Source organism: Arachis ipaensis, chromosome B6, assembly GCF_059453495.1.
Source record: "Arachis ipaensis isolate K30076 ecotype BB chromosome B6, ASM5945349v1, whole genome shotgun sequence".
NCBI classification, from domain to species: Eukaryota; Viridiplantae; Streptophyta; class Magnoliopsida; order Fabales; family Fabaceae; genus Arachis; species Arachis ipaensis.
Genome location: NC_142441.1, coordinates 9,546,075 through 9,571,264, shown reverse-complemented (window position 1 = coordinate 9,571,264; position 25,190 = coordinate 9,546,075). Strand labels below are relative to the sequence as shown.

Genomic DNA, 25,190 nt, shown 5'->3' with positions numbered 1-25,190 from the left:
ATTCTGTCCGCGAAAGACCTGAACGCAATATTCTGCTCATGGAAGACGATTCGGCGCGGTTATATCGGTTGGACGGAGTCGCCCATATAGCTGGGGTCATCAACGAAGAGGTTAGTACGGAAATAACTTTGTTTTACCGGTACATGTGAGTTTGTGGTTTGGCATGCGAGTAAGATATTGGTTTAGTTGGTGGTTTATTTTAGTGGTTTATGTTAGTGATTTCTGTAAATGGTTTATGTTAGTGGTTTTTGTAAGTGATTTATGTTGGTGGTTTATCTTAGTGGTTTATGTTAGTGGTTTATGTTAGTGGTTTATCTTAGTGGTTTAGGTATGTGGTTAATGTTAGCGGTTTACGTTAACGGTTTACGTTTGTGGTTTTTGTAAGCGGTTTATGTTGGTGGTTTATGTTAGTGGTTTATGTTAGTGGTTTATGTTAGTGGTTTATGTATGTGGTTTATGTATGTGGTTTATGTAAGCGGTTTACGTTAACGGTTTACGTTAGTGGTTTTTGTTAGTGGTTTATGTTGGTGGTTTATCTTAGTGGTTTATGTTAGTGGTTTATGTTAGTGGATTATGTTACTGGTTTATGTATGTGGTTTATGTAAGCAGTTTACGTTAACGGTTTACGTTAGTGGTTTCTAGTAGTGGTTTATGTAGGCGGTTTAGTTGTGGTTTTATAATGTTAGATCTTTCATGTCAGTAGCCTATGGGGGTTTCTAATTTAAGTTTCTTATGCAAATTGTTCTCGTTCTTGGTATTTTTAAGCGTCTATACATAGTAAGATTTTTTCGTTTATCAATTATCGTGTTGGTTATGTTTGTCACCGGTAATTAAGCTGGTTCTAAGAATGCGGCTCATTTCTTCCGCAGCCTCAGCGATGCATCAGGAGCATGCGGCGGCAGCAGGGCATGGTCCTGGATGACAGATACGTTCCGTACCTGCAGATGGCTGGTCTTTACCATCTTGCAAGGTTGAACGATAGATGGTTCCGGTTGGACGAGGCCCTTGTGAGTGCGTTTGTTGAGCGATGGCGTCCGGAGACTCACACGTTTCACATGCCGTTCGGAGAGTGCACTATCACACTGCAGGACGTGGCATACCAGCTGGGTTTGCCAGTGGACGGGCATTACGTCAGCGGCTGCCTATCAGAGTTCCATATATACATCGAGGGTGGCCGTCCAGCCTGGGTTTGGTTCGAGGAGTTGTTTGGAGTGGTACCTCCTCCTAGCCAGGTTCAGAAGTACGCGGTCAACTGCAGCTGGTTTCAGGAGACGTTTGGTGAGTGCCCGGAGGGAGCTGATGAGGATACTGTGCGTCGTTATGCCCGTGCGTACATCATGATGTTGTTGGGCACGCAGCTTTTTGCGGACAAGTCGGGTAACCGCGTTCACATCAGATGGCTTCCGTTTGTAGCTAGGCTGGAGGAGATGGGGACCTACAGCTGGGGTTCTGCAGCACTGGCATGGTTGTACCGGTGCATGTGCCGTGTGGCGAACAGAAATGTTATCAAGCTAGCGGGCCCACTTCAGCTACTTCAGTCATGGATTTTCTGGCGATTTCCTCGGTTTAGGCCTGCAGGATTTGAGACGTTCAGCTGGCCACTGGCCTCGAGGTACTTCCCTAATCTTTGTCTATTTCAATTTACTATTGGATACCCTAAGCACACATATAAGTAGCGGTAACACATGTGCATGTTGCAGGTGGTCAGGTTACATCCCTTCCAGTAGCGAGAAGGGTCCTAGAGTTCAGACGTGGAGGCTATGGATAGACCGGTTGCAGGATAGAGAGGTCAGTATGTAACTTAATAAGTTTTTTTATTTAACCAGAATTTACGAGTTGGCATCAAGAGTTGCCCTGACATTGTATCGTTCTGAGTGCAGTTTATCTGGATGCCCTACAGTAGCCCTGACGTACTTCAGGTCGTGCATCCCGAGGTTTTGGAGCCTCGACATATGGTGCTGTGGCGGTCTGTTACATCGCTTATCTACTTTGCCGTCATAGAGTGGCATCAGGTAGACAGAGTTCTTCCGCAGTTTGGAGGGGTGCAGCCCCGTCCACAGGCCGCCCTGAACATCGACTTTCTGATGTCGAAGGACGGCAGAGGCGGCGATCGATGGTTCCCGTCCCATTTGCAGAAGTGGCCGGGTCTTCAGACCGAAGAATATCAAACCAGTAATCAAACTCAACCTCGGTCTTGGCATATGCGGCATTCACTAGAAGCCTACGTGCATCCTTGCCCTTGAAGGTAAGGGCAAAATTAGCCGCTACGTGTCGAATGCAGAATGCACGGTATGCAGATGGAGGTAACCAACCCCCGTCCGGAGCCTCAAGCGCAGCCTTTATGCCGTTATGCCTGTCCGATATAACCAGAAGACCGGGCTGCGGTGTCACGTGCTGTCTAAGGTGGGAGAGAAAGAATGACCAAGACTCTGCATTCTCACCTTCTACCAGTGCGAATGCAACGGGTAGAATGTTGGAGTTCCCGTCCTGTGCAATCGCGATGAGCAAAGTACCCCCGTACTTCCCATACAGATGGGTCCCATCAATGCTAACTAAAGGCTTGCAATGGCGAAATGCTTGGATGAGCGGTGGAAACGTCCAGAAGAGTCTGTGAAAAAAAGCTTGAGACTCGTCTACTTGTCCACTAACTCGAACGGGGCTCGTCCGTAGGATTGCAACAGTACCGGGCATCGTCAATTGGACTCCCAAAACCCACCTGGGGAGCTCGTTGTATGACTCATCCCAGTCACCATATACGAGGGCAATTTCCTTCTGCTTCGCCATCCAGACCCTCCTGTAAGTCGGCCTAAACCCGAAGTGTGCTGCCGTGGCATTTAGGAGCACCTTGATGCTGACGGATGCATCGGCCCTAACCATTGGCATAACGAACGCGGAAATCACATGATAATCCAAGCTCCTGTGGTCACTCGAGATGGAGGTCGCAAGACAAGTGTGAGGTCCATTGTACCGCTTCACCTCCCAAATGCCCTTGCGCTTCCGCAGACTCAGTCGAATCAACCATGTGCACCCATTCCCAAACTCAGAACACTTACCCACATAACGGCGATGATCAGACTCCACAACCTTGTACTGTACCCCCCGCCGGATGCTGTAAGTCTTCACACTTAATAGGGCCTCGTCTTTATCCTGAAACTGCTGACCAACCTGGAACTCTGTCAAACCAGCAGTCCCTTCAGCATCTCTAACTCCGAATCCAACAGAGTGCCCTGAAACACCCTCTTGCCTCATGGCATCTAGGTCCAAAGAGGAAAAATGTGGTGGATACTGCTGTGTGCCAGAACTAGAACCACCGACTACCAATGCAGCCTCAGTCGCTCCAACCTCGTCGCCGCTGTCATCCTCAATCATATCCGGCTCGACGTCGTCCTCCTCTACATCACCCAACACTCCGTCACCGACGCCAACCGGTAGAACTCCATGTAGAGCGTTCGGCAGTATATCAACTGATCCTACCACGTCGCCTACTCCATCATTCAGATCAACAGCAAAAGACGGGGAGGCGACTGGTTCGACCGCTGGCTCGTACACAGGGACGGACGAAGAAGCAACGGCAGGCCTTGAACTCGAACCGGCTGCCGCTGCTTCAGTGGTGGCATTCCGGTTCGAACCCCCTGAGCTGGATACCACATCAACCAACTTTGCCAACAACTCTGGTGTCCTAACCTCGGGAAACTGCCTCCGACATAGAAACATGACTTGCAGGTCCTCATCACTACCAATCGTGAAGCAATCATACTTCACCGTATCCTGCAAGACAGTGATTGGAATGCGATAGAAAAACTTCTTCACTCGCTTCGCACCTTCCAGACCGAGTTTCATCAGCACGGATCTAACAAGATCATCATAGCTCGTCGTTGGTTTCACCACGATACAGAGAGGATCCTTATCTGTGAACTTCACACCGGAGCGAGTTTTTCTCTTAATGGATCCTCTATGGTGAACCAAAACCCCAAAACTCTCCTCACTAGCCATATTACACCCTCTATGAGAGCAACTCACGTTTAGCACCATATATATACTGCACTGTCTACCACTAATTCGAACCGGACTGGTTCGAATTCAAAATGTGTAATTCGAACCAGCCTGGTTCGAATTACTTGATGCAGCTTCTCCCTATATAATTCGAACCAGTGTGGTTCGAATTATGTGATATGTTTTCTTCCCAAGTAATTCGAACCACCCTGGTTCGATTTACTTGAACGAATTTCCCTCTTCATAATTCGAGCCACTCTGGTTCGAATTACTAATGAATTGAATTCGAACCACACTGGTTCGAATTATATAAATATAGGGTTTGGCTCATTGCAGTAACGAATTTCAGTTTGGCTTATTTAAGTAATTTTCAACTTCCCATAGTTTATTCTGGTTTTTTGCCCCCAAAAGAAATACTCTCACTCTCTCAAATTTAATATAAAAGAAAAAAACAGATTATAATTATGTATATATCTTTTTATTGTTAAGCAATATTTTTTTTTAAAAAATATTTTTAATAATAAAAAATATTATTTTAATTTTAAAATATTATAGTCTCTGTAATATAGAGTAAGTTTGGATAGGTTCATAAGTATTTTTTAGTTTATGAAAAATTGTAACATTAATGTTTAGTATAATTTTTAAAATCAAATTGTGACTTTCTAAAAAGTTATTTAATTGTTTATAGAGGAGTTAAAAAAATTATTTATCTTATAATAAAAAAAATTTTATTATTTTTTTAAAATAAATACTTTTAAAATTAAAAAATTAAATAGAAAATAACTTATTTATAAATTATATGTTACTTTTAATATAAGTATTTATTATTTAAGTTTTTTTTAAATTTAATTAAATTGTTTATTTAATTTGGCCATAATCATGACATACATACATACATATATATATATATATATATATATATATATATATATATATATATATATATATATATTTGTTTTTCTTTATAGATTATAGGATGAGGGATAGAAAAAAATTATAAAGATCCAAGATTCAATTTTTAAAATTTGTATATAAAATAAAAAATAATATAAGATTTTGTAAGGAAGAGTGACTTTGAATATACAGTATATCTATTTTATATATATGAAAATTGATATCTAGGTTTTCATGTAAGTGAGAATGAATGATATATCAATTATAGTATTTTATTGTTAAATTAATTTATTTTATAAATTGTAATTTTTATATAGTTTTAGTTTTTTTAATCATCTATTCTAATTAATAGTAGACTACAATGCAAACATCATCTTCTAATTAATATCTATTTTAATATAATTATTAGACTATCTTCTAATAAAAAATCTTATCAGTTTTTGTTATTAACTGTATTTGTTAAAACGTTATTGCATCATATATTTTAAGTTATGAATCATGCATATGCAATGACAAGAAATTATAAGGTGTGAAGTCAAATTGGTATCTAATGATATTGGAAGAAATTATTAAAATGTTTGGATTTATTTTAATTCAACATTAAAATTTTGTTTTCTTTAATTCTTGTTAGGGGGATTGTTTTTGTTTCAGAGAGAAGTGGAAGTTAGTGTGTGAGATATATAGAAATAGACAATGAACATAGAAAAGGGGGGCACACACAACACTTAACATTTGATCTTCTCTTACAAGAAAATGGAAACCCAAGTTACTCTTATATTTATTTTATTCCTTTTTTCTAATTTAATTTTGGTAAAATTTGCATGGCCCCCTCTCCTCTCTTCTCTCTTTCTCACTTCCTGCATCTTCTTAATTGCTGCATTTTGGGGTAAGGAATTATTCAACCAATTTGTTTAACTCCATATCTTGTTATTATTAATAACCAATTTATATTTCTCTAAATAAATTTGTTTTAGAAAAATATCATTATTATAATTATATTACAATATTATAATTAATATTTAATGAATAATACACAATTATACTAATTTAAAAAAAATATATCTTTATTATCTATCTATCTATTCTATTATATAAAAATCATATTTTTACACTTAATAACAGAACTGATGCAGCATGCTCTTAAGGCGTTTCCTTATTTATTTCATTTAATTCGTTAAAACAAATTAATTATAATTAATTAATTATATCAATTAATAAATTTGATTAGACATTCAAATCTCACCATTTATTTTAATTTATATGAATTTATTAATTATAATTAATTATATCAGTTAATTAATTTAGTTAATTATATTAATTATTTGATTTGATTGGAGTAAATATCGAATTATTTAATAAATAATAAATATGATAACAAAATATATGAATTAATTTAATTAGTTTATTTTTCTCAATACCATCTATTTATACCATATCAAATATTTTTTACTCATTCGCTTTCTTTTCTCTCTCTTTTCCTCCCTCCCTCTCTCTCCCCTCTCTCATGTTTAGGCACAATTTTTGTAATTTATTGAATTTTTGTTTCTTTTATCTTTATTTATACATTTAACTTTTTTTATATTTTTTTAAAATTTTTGTTTATTTTAATTGCTTATTATTAGGCGCACACTTTTTCTTTTCTTTTAACTTCTGATTAACAAAAATATGTGTCATTTTTATGTTGTTTTTAAATAATCTTATTATAATTTTGTTTTGTAATATTCTATTTTGTCATGTGTACTTCAATTCATATATATATATATATATATATATATATATTGTCTTTTTTTTGTGATTCACAATTAATATATACATTGTTCGTGTATGTGGTTTATATGTTAATGTTTTTATTGATTCTCTTTATTTTTATTTTTTGTGTCTCTTTGTTGCTCTTTATTTTTGTTATATATATTCATTGATTTTTCTGTATTGATGCTCTTTTTATTTGAAATAATGTGACAATTTAGAGTGTATGTTGTGACTCATGTGATATTCGTTAATTTGATGTATCTTTTTAGATGGTTTATGTTATAATGTGTTTAAGGAGTTGACTTAAAATTATAATATGATATATAAATTTATAATATGATTTAAAGTATGCTAAAATATTAAGACATTATCATATAGATATTTTTTTATTTGTCCGTTAGATTCAACTATATAGGATCTTGAAAATTATGCAATTATGTAATTAATTATTTTTTTATATAATTATTGTATTGATCATTTACATTAGTGAGACTATTTTCAGTATTAATATTTATAAATATGCTATTATTTATATAATTGATTGAATCATCTTATTTGTTTAAATTTAATTCTATTGAATTAATTATTCAAGGTGCCATCGCTATTTCTATTTTAAAAAAATAATTTAACATTATTTAACAATTCTAATAACATAATAACAATTAAAAAAAGTAAGACGTTACAAAATTGCAATGATGATAAGATTGAAATATCCGTGATAAAATTATGTTGATAATATACACTTAGGTATTACTAACAACTATGTTAGTAATTACTTAAAATAAATAATAAAATAAGTTATAGGGTATTCTTTTATTTAAATTATTAATAATTAAAAGAATAAAAGGTCAGTAATTATTTTTAAAATAGACATTAAATTTAATTTTATGGTACTAATTTATTTGAATTGTTAATAAAATTTATAATTTTTAGATTTATATCTACTCAATTTATATATTTTTTTTATTTTACTTTAACAAAAAATTGAGACGTGTATTTTTAATTATTTATTTAGAAAGTATAGCGAAATGAGTTATATCAATTATAATTAATTATCGATAATTGATATCAATAAATTGATTGTATTAATTTATAAGATGAATAATGTGTAATGAATATTATATAAAATTAATTATAATAAATTAATAATTAATAAATAAAAACTAAAAGGAACTTTTTTTTTTTACTTTTTAATGAATATACATTTTTATAATTTTACTTTCTCTTTATCTCTTTCTTTCACATTTATTTCTTTTAATTTATTGAACTAAATAAATTATATTAATTATTTATATTAACTAATTAAGTACTTTTTAATGGATTATTATAACTGTGGCTTTAGACCACAGGTTAAAAATATTATAAAAAATCTTTTATAAAAGTTGTTGAAAAATAAATATTTGTAAAATGTGTCCTTAAGATACAAATTAAATAAATTATTTTTTAATTTAATGTGTTTGATTCATTCAATTGTATTAATTATAGCTAATCAATTATGTAATTTTATTTGATTAAGATAAATATTTCATCATTTAATATTTTATTTGATTCATTAAATTACATTAATCATAACTTCAAGTATTTAATTTAATTAGAGTAAATATCAAATTATTTTAAATTTTGTTTGATTCATTAAACCAAATTAATTATAACTAATTTATTATTTAATACGATCGAGATAAATAATAAATTATTTAATAAATAATAATTTAAAAAAATAATTTAAAATTATAATTTCAATCTTATCACGTGCATGGCACGGGTAATTACACTTGTATACATACTATTTTCTAAAGATATAGGAAAATTTTCACATATACCAGCCACTTTATTAGTACAGCAGTAATGACAAAAATAATTAAAAATTTTCACATATACTTTGTCATTACTTGCACTTGGGCCTAAGCTGTTCTGCAGACCTGCGCATGAAGAGTGATAATGCATTCATGCTGGCTGGGCCGGACCAGTGGGAGCCGGGTCGGGTGGATAGAAGGAAAAGGAGGGAGACCCAGCCAGCCCAAGACGCAACAGGTTCAGGAACGCTCCTTGGAGGTGACAGCGATGCTCTGACCCAGGGAAGAAGCGCACGCCGAGCTGAAGCATGCCGCAAGGGAAACCGAGGCTACCACGGCGACTTCGTCCTAGCTACACATGTGCAATTATGCGCTGGGATGGTGAAGGACAACGGAGCGCTCGTTGAGCAGTTTGTGATTGGGGGATATGGCGATGGTGGAGGGGGCCGAGAGTGGAACAGTGGTAACCACGATGTCATGAACCAAATTGAGACTAATCAGCCGTGGTCAGCTACAGTGAAGACTAGGGTTGTGGGTGGCAAGGCTGTAAATGTTGAAAGCTGTGATTCAGAGAAATTGGGATTCGAGGAGCATGAGACAGTATCGACTGTGCTGGAGGTTGGAAGGGTTAGAGGAGCTGACAAGGGTGAGAACGCTGAGCTCCGGGAGGGTAGAGGTAAAGGCCATGAGGAAGCTGTCGGAGGTGTGGATGGTGCTATTGGGGATGTAAGTGATGATGGAAATTATGGGGATATAGATGGGGAAAACGGATCAGAAGGGGAAAACAGGGTAACAAGTGTAGCTGAGCACAGAAGTCGGGCTAACAAGGAAATTGTTGTTACTGAGGCTACATATGGAGGCTGTGGATCGAAGATAGGTTAGAAGAGACTAGTGCAGGGTGAGAATGAAGCTGCAGATATGCTAACAGGGAACTACAGTGAGGAAAATGATGAGACAGTCGATGACAACCAGAGTACAACATTGGAAGAGCAGTTATTGGAAAATAAGAGGACATGGGAAGTAGCAGTGGAGTCTGATGCTATCTTGTATAATGAGGAAGAGGATATCATGGCCATCCTTCAAGCGCAAAATGAAGAAACTGCTCAGAAAAGAAAATTGGCGAAACTAAAGACGAAAGCAAGACGGAGCAGACCTAAGAATAATAAAAATGTGTGTAATAATCCTTTAAAATGATCTTTAGTTCATGGAACGTTAGGGGGTGACAAACCCCATTTGTAGGGTTTATCTTGTATTGATTTTTGGGGATTTTATCAACTTTTACCCACATTTATTCAATGAAATAGCATGGTTTTATAACTTCTCCCTTAATTGTGCTTAAGAGTGAAAACATGCTTTTTAGGACTTAAAATAGCTAAATTTAATTCACCTTGATTCTATTAGATGCCTCGATATGTTTGTTAAGTGATTTTAGATTTAGGAGGCAAAGATTGGATTAAGGGAATGAAGAAAAAGCATGTAAAGTTTGAGAACTCATGAAGAAATGATGGAACCAAAAAGCTGTCAAGCCTGACCTCTTCGCACTTAATTGACCATAACTTGAGCTACAGAGGTCCAAATGATGCGGTTCCAGTTGGGTTGGAAAACTAACATCCGGGGCTTCGAAACGATATAAGATTTGCCATAGTTGCATCGCGCATAGGGGCGCGCACGCGCACGGTACGCGGACGCGCCGATGGTGGCACATGACCCACTTAATGCAAACGTGGCCAGCGATTTTAGAAGCCTTGTGGGCCCAATCCAACTCATTTCTGATGCTATTTAAGCCAAGGATTGAAGGGGAATCAACATACTTTTCATACTTTTCATACTTTAATCATTAGTCATAGTTTAGTTTGAGAAGTAGTTAGAGTTAGAGAGAGAAGCTCTCTCTTCTCTCTAGAATTAAGATTAGGAATTAGGGTTAGATTAGGATCTCATAGTTCTAGGTTTAATTCAAGTCTCCTTCTACTTCTACCTTCAATTGATGATTGCTACACTTTGGTTCTTCTCTCTATCCCTATTCTCTTGTTGTAATTTCTCTTATTTTGTTTCTAGGTTTTGTAATTGAAATACTCTTGTTCTCTTTATTTTCTTTCAATAATGCAATTTGAGGTAATTCATGATAATTGTGATTTCCTTGATTGTTGTTGTTAATTCTTTACATTCAATTGTAGCTAGAATTCATTCTTGTTGTGATAGACTATACTTTTCTTTTGTGCCTTCCAAGTGTTTGATTAAATGCTTGGAAGAATGTTAGACTAGAATTTTATGTTCTTGGCTTGAGAAGGTAACTTAGGATTTCTTGAGTCACTAGTGTCCAATTGATTGATAGTTGATAGCCATTAACTCTAGCCTTCATTAATCCAATTAGTGGAAAGCTAGGACTTATGGACTAGGATTGATATAACTCACTTGACTTTCTTTTGTTAATCGATTTAAGGATGACTAAGTGGGATTAATCCTTGCAACTACCATACTTGTGGCTAGTGATAATGATAAAGACCCTTGACAACCAAACCTTGCCAAGACCATTTTGTGAATAAAGTTTTCCTACCATTTACTATTCACATTCCTCATCCAAAACCCCAAAATAAACAAGTCCATAACCAATAACAAGAACACTACCCTGCAAGTCCTTTGAGAGACGACCCGAGGTTTAAATACTTCGGTTTATAGATTTTAGGGGTTTGTACTTGTGACAAACAAACTTTTTGTATGAAAGGATTAGTGATTGGTTTAGAAACTATACTTGCAGCGAGAATTCATTTGTGAAATTCTAAACCGTCAAAAATCCATTCATCAGGGGGTTGAGGGGGACGGAAAGTTGAGAATGATTAAAGATCTAAAGAAAAAGTATAGACTTCACATGTTAGGTCTGATTGAGACTAAAAGGCAAATAATGACAAAGTTTGATCTAGAAAATATCTGGGGATGTGATAATGTTGGGTGGGATTATGTTGAATCTGATGGTGTATCGGGTGGGTTGTTATTAATGTGGGATAATATGACATTTAAATTGAATAATTGTTATAAAGGAGAGATATGGTTGTGTGCGGAAGGGATGATATTGAAAAATAATTTCAATTGTGCTTTTATATTGGTTTATGGTGCTCATACTAGAGATGGAAAATTATGAGGTTTGAGGAAGAGATCAAGAAGATAGATGACATGGTAAGTAATGGAATATATGATGGAACAGTGGAGGCTAGAAGAAAGGCGCTAGTGACTTGCTGTGAGAAGTGGTATGTGAGAAAAGAATTGAACTGGAAACAAATGTCACGTTCCCGGCTTGCGAAAGACATGGACAGAAACACCAGGTACTTCCACAATTTAGCTTCAACAAGAAGGAGGAACAACAGGATTGATGCTTTGGTAATTAATGGGAGGTTGGTCAGAAATCAAGCAAGAATAAAAATCGCCATCCGAGGTTTCTACAAGAATCTATATCATCAGTAGAAGTCTCCTTCTGTGGGATTTAGGGATGGTCTGGTGGAGGTGATAACTCAAGAGGATGCTGAGGCTTTAGAAGTGATGCAGTTGGTGGAGGAGGTTCAAGAGGCAGTGTGGGATTGTGAATCATCTAGGGCTCCAGGCAGTGACGGATACAACATGAACTTTATCAAGAAGTGTTGGGAAGAGATTGGAGCTGAGTTCACGTCAGCTGTGTTGGGGTTCTTTCAAACATTTAGATTACCGAAGGACTCTAATATAACTTGGGTTGCGTTGGCACTAAAGTTCATCAGAGCAAAGGAGATAAAGGACCTTCGACCAATTAGTATGGTTGGCTGTGTATATAAAGTGATTTCAAAGGTTCTGGTCAAGAGGATGAGAGCTGTTATGCCAGGTCTGGTTGGAGAGACTCAGAGTGCGTTTGTCAAAGGCGAAAAATACACGATGGAGCTCTTATTGCATGTGAAACGGTACATTGGCTTAAAAGGAGGAAGAAGGAAGCGGCAATAATCAAACTCGACTTCCAAAAGGCATATGATAGGGTCAAATGGAGTTTTGTGGACATTGTGTTGCAGAAGATGAGTTTTGGGCAACGATGGCGGGAGTGGGTTATGGAGTGTGTCGGCACGACCTCTATGTCAGTGTTGATAAATGGTTCGCCAACGAGGCCATTTAAGATGGAAAGAGGTCTAAGGCAAGGTGATCCGCTATCCCCATTCTTGTTTGTGCTCGTAGTTGATGTTCTACACAGAATGATTAGCGAGGCAATTAGGAACGGGCGGATAACCCCTCTGTTTGTAGGGAGAGATAATATAGAATTGTCACATCTCCAGTTTGCTGATGACACTGTGTTGTTCTGTCCGCCAGAAGAGGAGACTATAAAGAATTATAAAAGGCTTCTACGATGTTTTGAGCTGATGTCGGGATTAGCCATCAATTTTGATAAATCCAGTTTGATCCCTATCAACTGTGACCAACAGTGGGTTCGAAGTACGTGCAGTCTGTTGGGATGCAAGGAGGCAACTCTCCCAGTCTGTTACCTTGGAATCCCCTTAGGAGCCAATCCGAGGTTGATTAAGACTTGGAACCCAATTATAGATAAAGTAGAGGAGAAGCTCAGCTTGTGGAAATCTAAGATACTCAACAAAGCGAAAAAATTGGTGCTCATAAAAGCAGTACTATGCAGCCTATCAGTATATTATTTAAGCTTATACAAGATGCCGAAAGTGGTTGCAGAGAAATTGATTTCATTACAGAGAAGGTTCCTGTGGAGTAAGGAGGATGGAAGGAATGGGATGGCGTTGGTTAGCTGGGATGTAGTCCAGACCCCAAAAAAGTTAGGAGGGCTAGGAGTTGGAAATGCGATGGTTCGGAATACAGCACTCCTGTTTAAGTGGTGGTGGAGATTCTCTAAAGAGGAGTGCCCATTGTGGAAGAAGGTGGTTTGTTCGTGCAATAATCTCTCTCCTAATAAGCTTTTATCTTCCCAGACATTACCTGCTAAAGGGGGTCCATGGAAAGACATATGTCAGCTGCAGATTAAGGAGCAACATATAAGAGACAAGATGATAACTGACTTGTCTATGGAGGTTGGTGATGGCATAAGGACTCACTTTTGGGAAGATATCTAGCTCAGGTGTGGACCTCTAAAGGATAGGTTTCCAAGGCTATTCTCGGTTTCAACCCAAAAAGGATCTGTCATAGGGGACTGTGGGTTCTGGGATGAGTTTGAGTGGGTTTGGAACTTCCATTGGAGACGTGAGCTATTCCAATGGGAGTTGGATCTGGTGAATCAGCTACATGATACCTTGAGACCGGTTAACCTAGCTGTTGAAAGAGAGGATAGAGTTGTCTGGAAGTTCGACAAACTAGGTGTTTTTTCTATTAACTCATTTGTGCAGGTATTACAGGCGGAAACACTTCCGGAGGACATAGCAAGCTATAGCTTCACCAAGACAATTTGGAAAGGATTAGTTCCCCCAAGAGTTGAACTACTTGCCTGGTTTGTTTTGATAGGCAGGGTGAACACTAAAGAAAGGTTGTGTCGTCTTGGAATTGTTAATCAGGAGGAGAACATGTGTGTGTTATGTAATAAGGATGTTGAATATATCCACCACTTGTTCCTTGGTTGTGAATTTTCTTGGCAGGTGTGGTGCGTTTGGCTATCAGATTTTGGTAGACCATGGTCAGTCCCAGGTTCGCTGAAGGAACACTTCCAAAGCTGGACACGTGCTACAAATAGGAAAGAGGAGCGCAAGAAGTGGTTCATAAGTTTCTTCTCAATTGTGTGGAACATCTGGTTAGAAAGGAACAGGAGGTTGTTTCAGAATATAGGAAAGAGTACGTCAGACATTATCAGTCTGTCGCTTCTTAATTTTAGGGAGTGGAGGTATGGGGATCCCTTTAGTTGTTGATGGCAATGTCGGAGATAACATTGGGGTTACTTTAGTTTTGGTTTCTTTGTAAGATGTACTTCTAGTTTGTTGTTTCCCTTGCTTGATTTGCTCCACGTTTGTGTTGAACTTCTTTGTTTCAAAAAAAAAAAAAAAATAGTATAACATATACGGATAGGTGGTCAGTAAAATTTTTGTCTCTTGTACGGTGTGTATTAACGAAAAAGTTCATAAAAGAAAAAGAAAAAGACAGCTAAAGGTAATAAGCTTATAGCTAAATGATGATTTATATTGGTAAGCCAGCCATATTAAAATAAATTCTGGATGGCTGGAAGCTGATGGGCTCTGTGAATCACGTGTGTATGTATATGGAATTCATTAGTTTGTAAATGAGAAAATAATTAAAATAATAAAGTAGGCTGAATTATTTTTTACTAACACCGATGCATGCCCAAAAAGAATAGATAATTTTTTAATTAGTGTTCTAATAATACGTTATAATAATGACCCCAAAAAAATACAAAGGTTATATAATTAATTATTTACCTATTCTGCAGGAAACAATAAATTAAGAATAATATAATAAATTCGTTTTTTAAATTTTTTGGTTGAAAAGTTTAATTTTTAACAAAATTTAATTATTAAATCAGTTACTAAACTTATTACACAAATTAATTTTCATGTTAAATTCTATAAAAAATAGACAAATCAACTTCCATTATCATTTAAAAAAATATTAAAAGATTATTAAAATTTATTATTTTTGACCATCACTTAATCATAAACTCAATTCTTTTAGTTTATATTTTTTTAATTTAGTAATTCAATAACATAATTTTCAATTCTATCCTTCGAAGTTTTACATTCTTCATTTTTAATTTAGTAATTCAATAACATAATTTTCAATTCATAAACTCATACATTCTTCATTTTTGAAGCTCCTTTATCCAGATTTTATTTTTAATTGTCTCTAAACATCTTATGAATTAGTTTCAATTCTATCCTTCGAAGTTTTACAAGATCAATTTAGATGACAGAAATTTTTTCTGATCAACCTTTTTTTTTCTCTATATTTTATGTATTTACATCATTGGTGTTTTCTTGATGTATTCCCCTGCTATATTTGTGTGGATTGCGAATTGATCTCCGATTCCTATTCTGAGTTCAATTTTCTGCTCCCAATTCTACTTCAAACTCTGACCACAAACCTCTTGCCCTGTGTGTATTTTTTCGGAATTTAGAATATATGTATATATTGATTAATAATTGTTTAAGAATATTTATAAAAGGTTCCCATTATATTTTTCGTACATGTTGCCGATATATCATCTCCATTTGTTAAAAGGTTTACGCAGAAGGATATAAATTTATAAACATAAAAATGCTCTCAAAGCTCAAAATTCAATCACCAATCTGTATGCCTTTTCTGGTTATGGTCATTCTAATTTAAAATTACCATTGTTTGAAATTCTTATCCATTTTTTAGAGTTCAGACCCATCATTACAGTTCTGGTGTGAGGACACTGCTTTCCTCCTCTCCTTTTTGTTTTGGCTTGTATACCTATCATTTTTTGCTCTTCAAATCCAGAAGTGCGTCTGATTTCGAATCCATTTGTGCTCTTCTAAACTTATATTTCTATGTTTAACTTTGCTAATAGATAATATAAGATTGCTGGATCTTACTTTCCAATTGCACCAATGATTATCAACCTTTGAATGCCAGTTTAATGATTTTGGATCAATAAGAAACTTATGTTTTCCTTAGTCAATGAGAAGTCTAGTTTATGCATGCGCATTTACTTATTTTGAAAAAAAAAAAGAACTGCTTTTTCTTTTGTATTTCATCTGTTTGTGCTTGAATGGCAGGTTAAGCAGGATGTGGGAAGTGATGTTTGAATGTCACAAGCTTCAGTTTCAGATCATTTCAGTACCGTATAACAATAGTCATGCTAAAATCGCCATGCATTCTGAATTACATAGGCAGATTACCAGCTATCTTGAAGATGAACTCCTCTTTCTATCATCGAGCTTGACCAAGTGGATTGGAGCTCAGAAATCGTATCTGGAGGCTATATCTGGATGGCTCAACAAATGTGTTTCATTTAAACAAAAGTCAACCAGGAAGAGAAGGAAGACGCAATCTGAGCTCCTGAGAGATCATGGCCCTCCAATATATGCCACTTGCATTGTCTGGTTGGAGAAGCTCAATGGGTTTAGATTATTCTTCATCTTTTTTATTTTATTTTTTAAAAATAACTTACAATAAAAGAATGACATCATCAATTAGAGAATGTCAAAATCATTCTCCTAAACGTAGTTTGTGTGTGTGTGTGTGTATATATAATGTGTATAGTAAATTAGTCACACTAATTATTCGGTGCATTGAAAGAGGGTGTCCATTAGATTCAATAGCTTGCTTCTAAATACACTCTTCTTTTATTTTCTTGTTCAGTTGATTGAATTGGCAAAGAGGAAGAAATTTTTCCATTCATCCAATTTGACTAGGTTATGTTTATCTGCTTAGGTGTCCTAAATATTTTACTTTCCCCTTAATTAAGTATGACCATTTTAGCATTCATTCTTGTATTGAAAAGATAGTAACAACTTTGATCCAACATATCTCTGAACATAGAATATTTGTTTTATGGAAATAAGCTATAAATTACTTGTTAATTATATAAAATACATGTAAAAAATTAACAAATGCTTATATAAATATATTGTGCCTAATTGCTTAACTATCGTACCAAAATAGGAAGAAACAAAAAGAAAAGAAGAAAATCTTATTCCTTAGATTAATACACCACTTGTGTTATAACTTGTGCTCCCAACATAATTTAATGGTCAAGGAGAATCAACATAATTTAACTTGTGTGCTCCCAATATTGTATGTACAAGAATTTCAAACTACACTACCTCTTTTATAATTTTAGTGAACATTCTTGCCACATCATAACTGTGAAATTCTTCTGAAGTGACATATGGCACAGAAGCACATTTTGTTTCACCTGTTGCTTTAATGCCTTCCTCATATGCAGAAACTCCATCTATGTTCCCATCTCCTTGGCATGTTACTAAGCATGTGTGTTCATATTCGTAAGGATCAAAATAGGGTGGCAAACCCCTAAAAGAGCTCAAAAATTTTGGCCGCAACCGGTGTACTGAACCTAACAAATCATCATCTGTAAATATTAGAATTAAAGAGGATTAGTAGAGTAAAAATCTATGACAAAAACAATATAACAGATTCAACAAATTTGATGCACTCCTGTTAAAAGAATTCAAAGAAGCACACATCTGACATAATTATAACACATACATACAAATTTCTAAGGTCTGATGCAGAGATGACTGGGAGAGATTATGGAGAGAACACCAATCTTCCTTAAGCTTAGGCATCAGTGCTTTGGTAGGATACACATTCTCAATCTCTAGAACCTGCTTCAAATGGTTAAACCGATACTTATCCTGCATGTGAAAGAAAATATTCACTTTCAGATTCATGCAACCTGTAAGCATTGCAGACCATAACACAAAATAAAACCAAATCCTATTTCCAAAAAAGATATGGTCATGTGGCTGCTTGAATCCACTCCAAGTCTCACAGGAGTCCAAGTGAAAATAGATATCTAATTACATGAACTATTTCCACCACAAGAAGCATGATGTTTAGTGAGCAATATTGTAGTTTTTAATTAAAAAAATTATCATCTTGAAAATTTTTCCTTCCACCTTTCGTCAATAAATCCTCATACAAAAGCTAAACAATGCTAAGGTATTTGGAAGCTCATAAAGTGAAGGAGGAATATGACTTTACCCTGAAAAGATGCTGCCAAAATTCAAATGCACAGAAGTTAGCCATGAATTCCATCTCCTTTCGACCGGCTAAGATTGTTCGGTCAGTAAAGTAGCTAGCAATATGCTTTGAAAACTGACAAAAACAAAAGGATTCAATTAGAATAAAGCTCATAGAAATTACAACATAGAATCAGTGCAATTGGAAATAGTAATATTGATCCACTCCGGCATTACCAATATTTCCTCTCCAAATGGATGAAGAATGGGTAAAGGCTGTGTATCCATGATTATACCCAGCAATATGCCCTCACGTATCATACCAGCATTCCCAAATTTCAGAACTAGAACAGAAGCATCAAACGACAAAGGACAACTGGCTATCAATTGTCCATAAAATGTAGGTTCATAACGGCCCCTTGGAGTCAGTAGCGGAACTTGAAACAAAATTTTGGGGGCAGATAGAGAATAATTGTCAAAATGCTTTTGATATGAACCTCATTTAATGAGATAAGCTTGTCTAACCTCATCTCTCTGGTTTGGGTGATATTGCTAAATTTAAAACCGTTTTTTAGGTTCTCGTTCCAAAAAATTAAGGTCAAACTCATCAGATATAACTTTTTGAACTTTTGAAGGTTGTATCTCACTTTCTTCGTGATTCATTAAAGTAGAAGAATTATCTACAAGTGTTGACATTGTAAAAGTTATATGTTCTCCTTCTTAAATATTAGCCTTCCTCTTAAAAAATGCATCAATTCTTTGATTTTTCATTATTATTTTATATAAAAATTTGAATATATATCCTATAGAATATGTGAAAAGAAGGTAGAAGGATAAATATTAAAATTTATAATATTTATTGAATTTTTTTTATCAATTTATATAAATATAATAATATTAATACTTATTGAATATTCTATTATTTTTTATCATATAAAAAATTAAGTTAAATAAATAGTAAAATATAAAATAATAATAAATTAATTAAATAAAAATATTTAATTTTTTATATTTAAATTTAAAGGTAAAGAGAGTCTTGCTTATTGAACTTATTGGGTATTTTAAGTTTTAGTAAAGTATTTAAGCCAATTGAACTAACTACTAATTTTTTTATAAAAAGTTTGGTGGGACCATGGCCCCCTTATCTGAACAAAACTCCACCACTGCTTGGAGTCTTTTTCAGTGCGCGCATCTGAACAAGCGTGTTCAATGCATCTTCAACAACTTGAGGATCTGGTGCATCCAGAGATTTTTGCAAATAACTAATTGTGGTTATATATGATCAATGTGGCTTTACAAATTATTCAATAACAAAAAATTTAAGTACACACTTTGCTATAAAGTAAATGAAGGCCTAAAAGAGGAATAACCTTGATGCCTGAGATGGATTTGATTATATCCATTGAAGGGGTCTTCAGCATATGAATTTGGTTATCTGCACAAGATATCTGTGTACATTATTTAGTTAAACTGAAACAGTTTGGCATCAAGAAGCAGATACTTATAATTAATTGTTCACCTATACAAATGTGATTCTTACCAAGGAAAGCGAAGAATCTGGAGATTCAATGAAGTACAAATGCGGGGATCCAATTCTCGGTAAAAAATTCTTCTTTCCTGATTTCAACTACATATTCAAGGGAACTCATGCTGGATCATGGTTTCACAAATTAACTAACAACAATTATTTAATAATTGTTATAAAAAAAATACCTAGAACCTAGAAGCTAGAAGCCCTAGAACAGAGCAGAGCAGATCCTGAGCAAGAGGGGGACAAGGGCATGACGGAAGGGATGACAGGTGGAACAGAGATAGTGCCGGCGACGATGGAACAGAGCTGCGCGACGAAAAAAGGAGGCAAGCCCGGCAACGATGGAACCGAGCTGCGCGACGGTGCTTTCAAAGCTGAAACAGTAGCTGCACGATGGTGGAACAGAGCTGCACGATAACGTTTAGCCGTTGTGGAACAGAGAGGAAGGAGGAGCTCGAGGGTGATGGGATGGAGTTCGCGTTTAGCCGTTGTGTGGAGCTAAGGTTGCTGGGTTGGGTAATTGGCTAGGGCATCCCAGCAAAACGATGGGGTCTTGCGTGCGAAGTACAGTGAGACAGATGAGAGAGATCGAGGAGCAGAGAGAGGATAGGAAGAGGAGAGAAGAAGATGAAGAAGACTGAATCCTTGAGAGGCGGGAACCAAAAGGTTTCTGAACTAGATGCAGAACAATTTTGATTTTTTATCTTTTTAATATGTTTAATACAGATGAAGAACAATTTTGATTTTTTATTTTTTTAATATGTTTTTGTTTTGTTGTTTCAATTATTTGAAACTATAAAATTAGGATTAATTAAATTCTAAAATTTGATTAATTTAAAAGGGTATTTTTGTCTAATCAAATAAAGAAAGGATGTTTAAGTCTTTTTATAAAATTAAATAAATAAATGTTTTTTATTTTTATTTAATTTAAAAGGATGTTTTAGTAAAAGTGGTGATATATTATATATTTAAAAAAGAAAAAATTAAATGCTGACGTAGAAAATAAATTTCACATGTCTTATTGTTATTTGTTTATATTTTAAACGTATCGGTACATATGAATTTATTATCGTACCGTAGCAAACACCAAATTTTTTTGTTGTTGTTGCCAAAATTTATATAGAAAGGAAACAGATTACCAAACCTATGATAGCTCACTTTCGGTTCTAAGCTCTCTGCAGTATCAATGTGGCCATTTCCAATTGACATTGCAAGCCCATCAAACACTCCCAATTTCTTGATCAAACCTTGATCATAAATATTCGAATTATCTAGGTACACAAACAGCTTTCTCTTTCACTAGATACGCATTAAATACTCACTCTCCAAGTAAGGAACACAGAAAAGTAAATAGAAAAGGAAGCAATAAGAAAGATGTAATTCTTTGTACTAGTATTATCAGTGATGTGTTTCTTACAAGGAAAAAGAAGTAGAGCCAATTGGGTCTCAATTGCTCAAGTAAGTAGGGAGAAAAGAAACCGAAGTATTGAAGAAAAATAAGAGGGAAAGGGCGACCATTCACATAAACTAAACACACCCTTTCTGATATCTTATTTCCTATTAATACCATCAACCTATTACAAAATCATCATGTCCTGGGTGGGATCCTCAAATCCTAGCACTGTGGCGGATCTCCTTGATTTCAACTTCTTTCTCCACGTGTCCACCAATAGAGAATAGTCCAATACTAACGGGTATTTTCAGCTCCTGAGTTACAGAGAGGTGTAATGCTATCCAATTGAGAATAGCCTTGAGTAATTACACTTCACATTCACATACATATCACAATGATATTCTAAGTGTATCATATTTATAAGGTTTAATTACTCTGTTAGTCTCTATAGTTTTGCAAAATTTTTAATTAGGTTTCTATACTTTTTTTTTAATTGAATCCTTCCACCAAAATTTTTATTTAATTGGGTCTCTATACTTTTTTTCTTTTTATTTATGTCCCTATACCAATTTTTTTTTTAGTTGGGTCCCTATAAAATTAAGCCAATTACTACTAATAAGGACTTAATTGAAAAAAAAATTAGTGCAGGGACTCAATTAAAAAGAAAAAAAGTATAGAGACCTAATTAAAAATTTCACAAAACTATAAAGACCAATAGAGTAATTAAACCTATTTATAATCCAATGATACTCTTACTTCTAATTTGACAAACAGTACACTTGCATATCTTACTTATTGGTTTTTAACACAAGAACAAAATCAGAATACAGAACATAATAACTCAACAATTATATGAAAATTAAAAAAGGAACAAAAGAACAAAACTATCCTCATACATTAACACCAAAACTAATTTCAGTTCTCAATCAATTGATTCAGCGCAAAATTAGCTTCTTAAGAGAATAAAATTAACTCAAGAACAGAACAGAAAAACAAATAGAAGCAGTAAAAAATCAGACAAAAAAACTCAAGAACCAACCTGAATCAGAGGCTCCATTCTTGATGATGTAGACAGAGAGTGGCAGAGTGCAGGGAGGAGTGGAGAGGTGCTGGACGACGACGGCTAGACGGGGCTCGACGATGGAGGGCGAAAGGGCATTCAAAGAACTTCCATAGAGGAGAAAGACACACTGTTTGCCCAGTTGAGTGGTTTAGCCTTCCTTCTCCTTTATGTTCTTTAAATTTCGTGGGTGGCTAGCTATTGACATCAATGCAGTCAATTATTGTTAAGGTTTTGCCATTTTGGTAAAGATGAAGAATAGATTGATTTTTTATTTTTTTGATATGTTTTGCTTTGCTTCAGAGGGAGATAAATGATTAGGAGAATTAGAGAAGACGAAGAACGATTGATTTTTTATTTTTTAATATGTTTTTGTTTTGTTGTTTAAATTAATTGAAACTATAAAATTAGGATTAATTGAATTCTAAAATTTGATTGATTTAAAAGGGTATTTTTGTCTAATCAAATAAAGTAAGGATGTTTAAGACTTTTTATAAAATTAAATAAAAAATATATTTTTATTTTTATTTAATTAAAAAAGCATATTAATAAAAGTGGTGATATAATATATATTTAAAAAAGAAAAAATTAAATGCTGACGTGGAAAATAAATTCCACGTGACTTATTACTACTTGTCCATATTTTAATCGTATATGAATTTATCATTGTAGCTAGCAAACACCAATTGTGTTTACATGACCATATATATCTATGAAATGTTTCTTCCCCCTCAATCCTAGGGGTGGCAAAGCGGGCCGGCCCGCCCCAACCCGCCCGCCCCGCCTAGGCCCGCCCTATAAACGGGGCGGACTGGCCCGCCCCGCCAACTAAAATGGGTTCAAAATGCTAGCCCGCCCCGCTTTATGGCGGATTGGCGGGTTGGCGGGCTAGCTCGCTTCTTTTTTTTTTTTTAAATAAAATTCATTAAAATTAACCAAAAATAATAATTAAAAAATCAAATACAAATAAAAAATAGTCAAATTATAATATAATTTTTTATTATTTTTTTTAAAATTTTTAACTTCAATAAAATTGTTTAAAATAATATTTATCAATATAATCATCTTTATTTTAAAAAATAAGTCACATAATTTGAGCATATATACAAAATTGTAAAATAAAATAAATAAAGTTAATAACTAAAAGAAGAATAAAAACAAAAAATGAAAAAAAATGTTTAAAAATTCTATAATTATTAATTTTATAATAGTAATCACACTTTTATTTAATAAAAAAAAAAGAAAAATAAAAATCTTCGGCCCGGCGGACCGGCCCGCCCCGCCCCGCCAAAACCCGCCAATTTGGCGGTGCGGGTTTGGCGGGCTTTTTTAATTTGGCGGACTCCAAATCCTAGTCCGACCCGCCTTTTTTTAGCGGGTTTAGCGGATCGGCCCGACGGGCTCGACCCGTTTTGCCACCCCTACTCAATCCTAATAAATGCTTAGTAATTTCTCTTAGCATATATATATATACTATATAAGAACCAATTTTCCCAATATGGATAAGATGTATTCAACTTTTCAGTTTTCACACTCATTGAGCCTTTTTATGTTTTGACACTCTTATATACAATTATACATTCAAAAAAAGAATACTGTCTTTCTACCCAAATGTTTTACACCCACTCTTTGTATCAAAGGGTGAAATTAAAGTAAACACCAAAAACAACAAATAAATTAAAGGCTACCATATATATATATGAAGCAGCTAGATAATATTATTTTATTTATCTTAGTCCTGGCCAATACTTTTTAGGATGAGACAATAAGTGCACACATCAGGTGAATCAAAAGGAGAATATCCTTTCATTTGTACATTTTATATGAATATAGTAAGTCAGTTTTTCTCTTAATTAATTGATTCAGATTAAGAAATTCTTCTGGTGTATTATAAATGACCATAAACAATAATGCATCATTGGTTAGAATAGTAAAAATATTCTTTTCTCTTATTAATAATTTTGAATTTTAAATTTAATATATCAAAAGATATTTTTGAATTATCTGAATCTAAGGAATAGGTAGTATATCTATAGCATTTTTTTTTTAGATTTACAATTTCTCAATTAAAAGATAAAATATTTAACATCTCCTTAATTAATTTTGATGATAATGCCAACGAGATTAAGGTGGTGGCTAATTCGGTGTATGGGTAATAGAAAATTTTTTATGAGCCTCAAAATATATTTTTCATAATGAAAATATAAAAAATAAGTATGAAATCAACTATTTTCATTGACACATTTAATTAAATAGTACTCTATAAATAATATAAACTTTTTCTTAAAAAAAATGTTAGTCAAGTATGAGATTCAATTATTTTTATCGATAATACTAGAAAAAAAAAACTTAATCAACATGTATCTTATTTAGTATTTATTAATTATTGCTAGAATTAATAAATACTAAACAAAATAAGTTCTGGCTGTTTTTTACTAATTTTTTTTTGTTACAAAATATTTTTGTATTTTTATCTACCTAGAAATACCTACCTAATTAATTAAATATAAATGTAAAAACACTTTTACACAAATAATCATGCAAGAAAATGAAGCTTATCATATAAAAGTATAGAAAATTACAAAAAAAAAAATTGGGAAAAAAAATTATAGATGAGGAAGCAATTAAAGGATTCATTGAACATGAGATTCATGAGAAGTCACGCACACACTCACACAAACACACACATATGAATGCAAACCAAAATTAAAGGTATAGGGCTACAATAATAGTAGCACAAGCAAAGTGTATAGGGTTATATGCTTTTGCAGCCAAATTGAAACAACAACTAACTTACACATTGCTTTCAATGCCCTTCATATTAGGGTTTGGTGGGGCTGAACAACTGATTACCCTTCCAACGGAATCAAACAAAATTCCCTCTTGTCTATATCCAAAACAGAACCTAATAACGTGTTTTCTTTCGTCTTTAATTTGTTACTTAAGTAACATTTTTATTTTGCAATTTTTAGCCTACCTTATTATTGCAAATACCACTTTTTGCAAACTTTGATTCTTTAATAATAATAATCTTCCATGAGGTACACTCTATTATTCTTTTATTCTTTAATCTTCTCTGGATATATATGTGCTCTTCTTTACGTTTCTTTTTGTCTAATAAAATTCAGGATATGTTTAA

The 25,190-nt window shown here is 34.3% G+C and overlaps 2 protein-coding genes across 4 annotated transcripts; one reads left to right on the top strand and one right to left on the bottom strand.

Annotated features, from left to right (window-relative positions):
• The first annotated feature begins 12,556 nt into the window (after window positions 1–12,556).
• LOC148554572 (uncharacterized) lies at window positions 12,557–16,728 on the top strand. Its single transcript, XM_088490379.1, has 5 exons — window positions 12,557–13,468; window positions 13,781–13,900; window positions 14,027–14,268; window positions 16,139–16,465; window positions 16,725–16,728. The coding sequence occupies exons 1-5, from the start codon at window positions 12,557–12,559 to the stop codon at window positions 16,726–16,728; spliced, it is 1,605 nt and encodes a 534-aa protein (XP_088346505.1).
• A 275-nt stretch (window positions 16,729–17,003) lies between these two features.
• Window positions 17,004–20,223, bottom strand: LOC148554571 (DExH-box ATP-dependent RNA helicase DExH8-like). Of its 3 annotated transcripts, none has more exons than XM_088491966.1 (6): window positions 19,781–20,223; window positions 19,608–19,694; window positions 19,438–19,515; window positions 18,090–18,203; window positions 17,596–17,740; window positions 17,004–17,454 (listed from the first exon to the last, which is right to left on the bottom strand). In XM_088491966.1, the coding sequence occupies exons 3-6, from the start codon at window positions 19,486–19,488 to the stop codon at window positions 17,180–17,182; spliced, it is 585 nt and encodes a 194-aa protein (XP_088348092.1). In that variant the 5' UTR covers window positions 19,489–19,515; window positions 19,608–19,694; window positions 19,781–20,223; the 3' UTR covers window positions 17,004–17,179. The 3 variants fall into 3 exon arrangements, with proteins under 3 accessions (XP_088348092.1, XP_088348093.1, XP_088348091.1); XM_088491967.1 differs by having other exon boundaries at window positions 19,438–19,502; XM_088491965.1 differs by lacking the exons at window positions 19,438–19,515; window positions 19,608–19,694; window positions 19,781–20,223 and adding an exon at window positions 18,305–18,493.
• Between the last annotated feature and the right edge of the window lie 4,967 nt (window positions 20,224–25,190).

What these genes read in the sequence shown, in the direction of transcription:
- LOC148554571 (XM_088491965.1), bottom strand. Translation starts at nt 18,388, where the DNA reads ATGATACGTGAGGGCATATTGCTGGGTATAATCATGGATACACAGCCT. An exon ending in CATTTGGAGAGGAAATATTG is followed by an intron (nt 18,204 to 18,304) that starts GTAATGCCGGAG and finishes TGTTTTTGTCAG; the next exon opens with TTTTCAAAGCATATTGCTAG. An exon ending in TTTGGCAGCATCTTTTCAGG is followed by an intron (nt 17,741 to 18,089) that starts GTAAAGTCATAT and finishes TTTCACATGCAG; the next exon opens with GATAAGTATCGGTTTAACCA.
- LOC148554572 (XM_088490379.1), top strand. Translation starts at nt 12,557, where the DNA reads ATGGAAAGAGGTCTAAGGCAAGGTGATCCGCTATCCCCATTCTTGTTT. An exon ending in GGTTTGTTTTGATAGGCAGG is followed by an intron (nt 13,901 to 14,026) that starts GTGAACACTAAA and finishes TTTTCTTGGCAG; the next exon opens with GTGTGGTGCGTTTGGCTATC. An exon ending in CTTAATTTTAGGGAGTGGAG is followed by an intron (nt 14,269 to 16,138) that starts GTATGGGGATCC and finishes CTTGAATGGCAG; the next exon opens with GTTAAGCAGGATGTGGGAAG.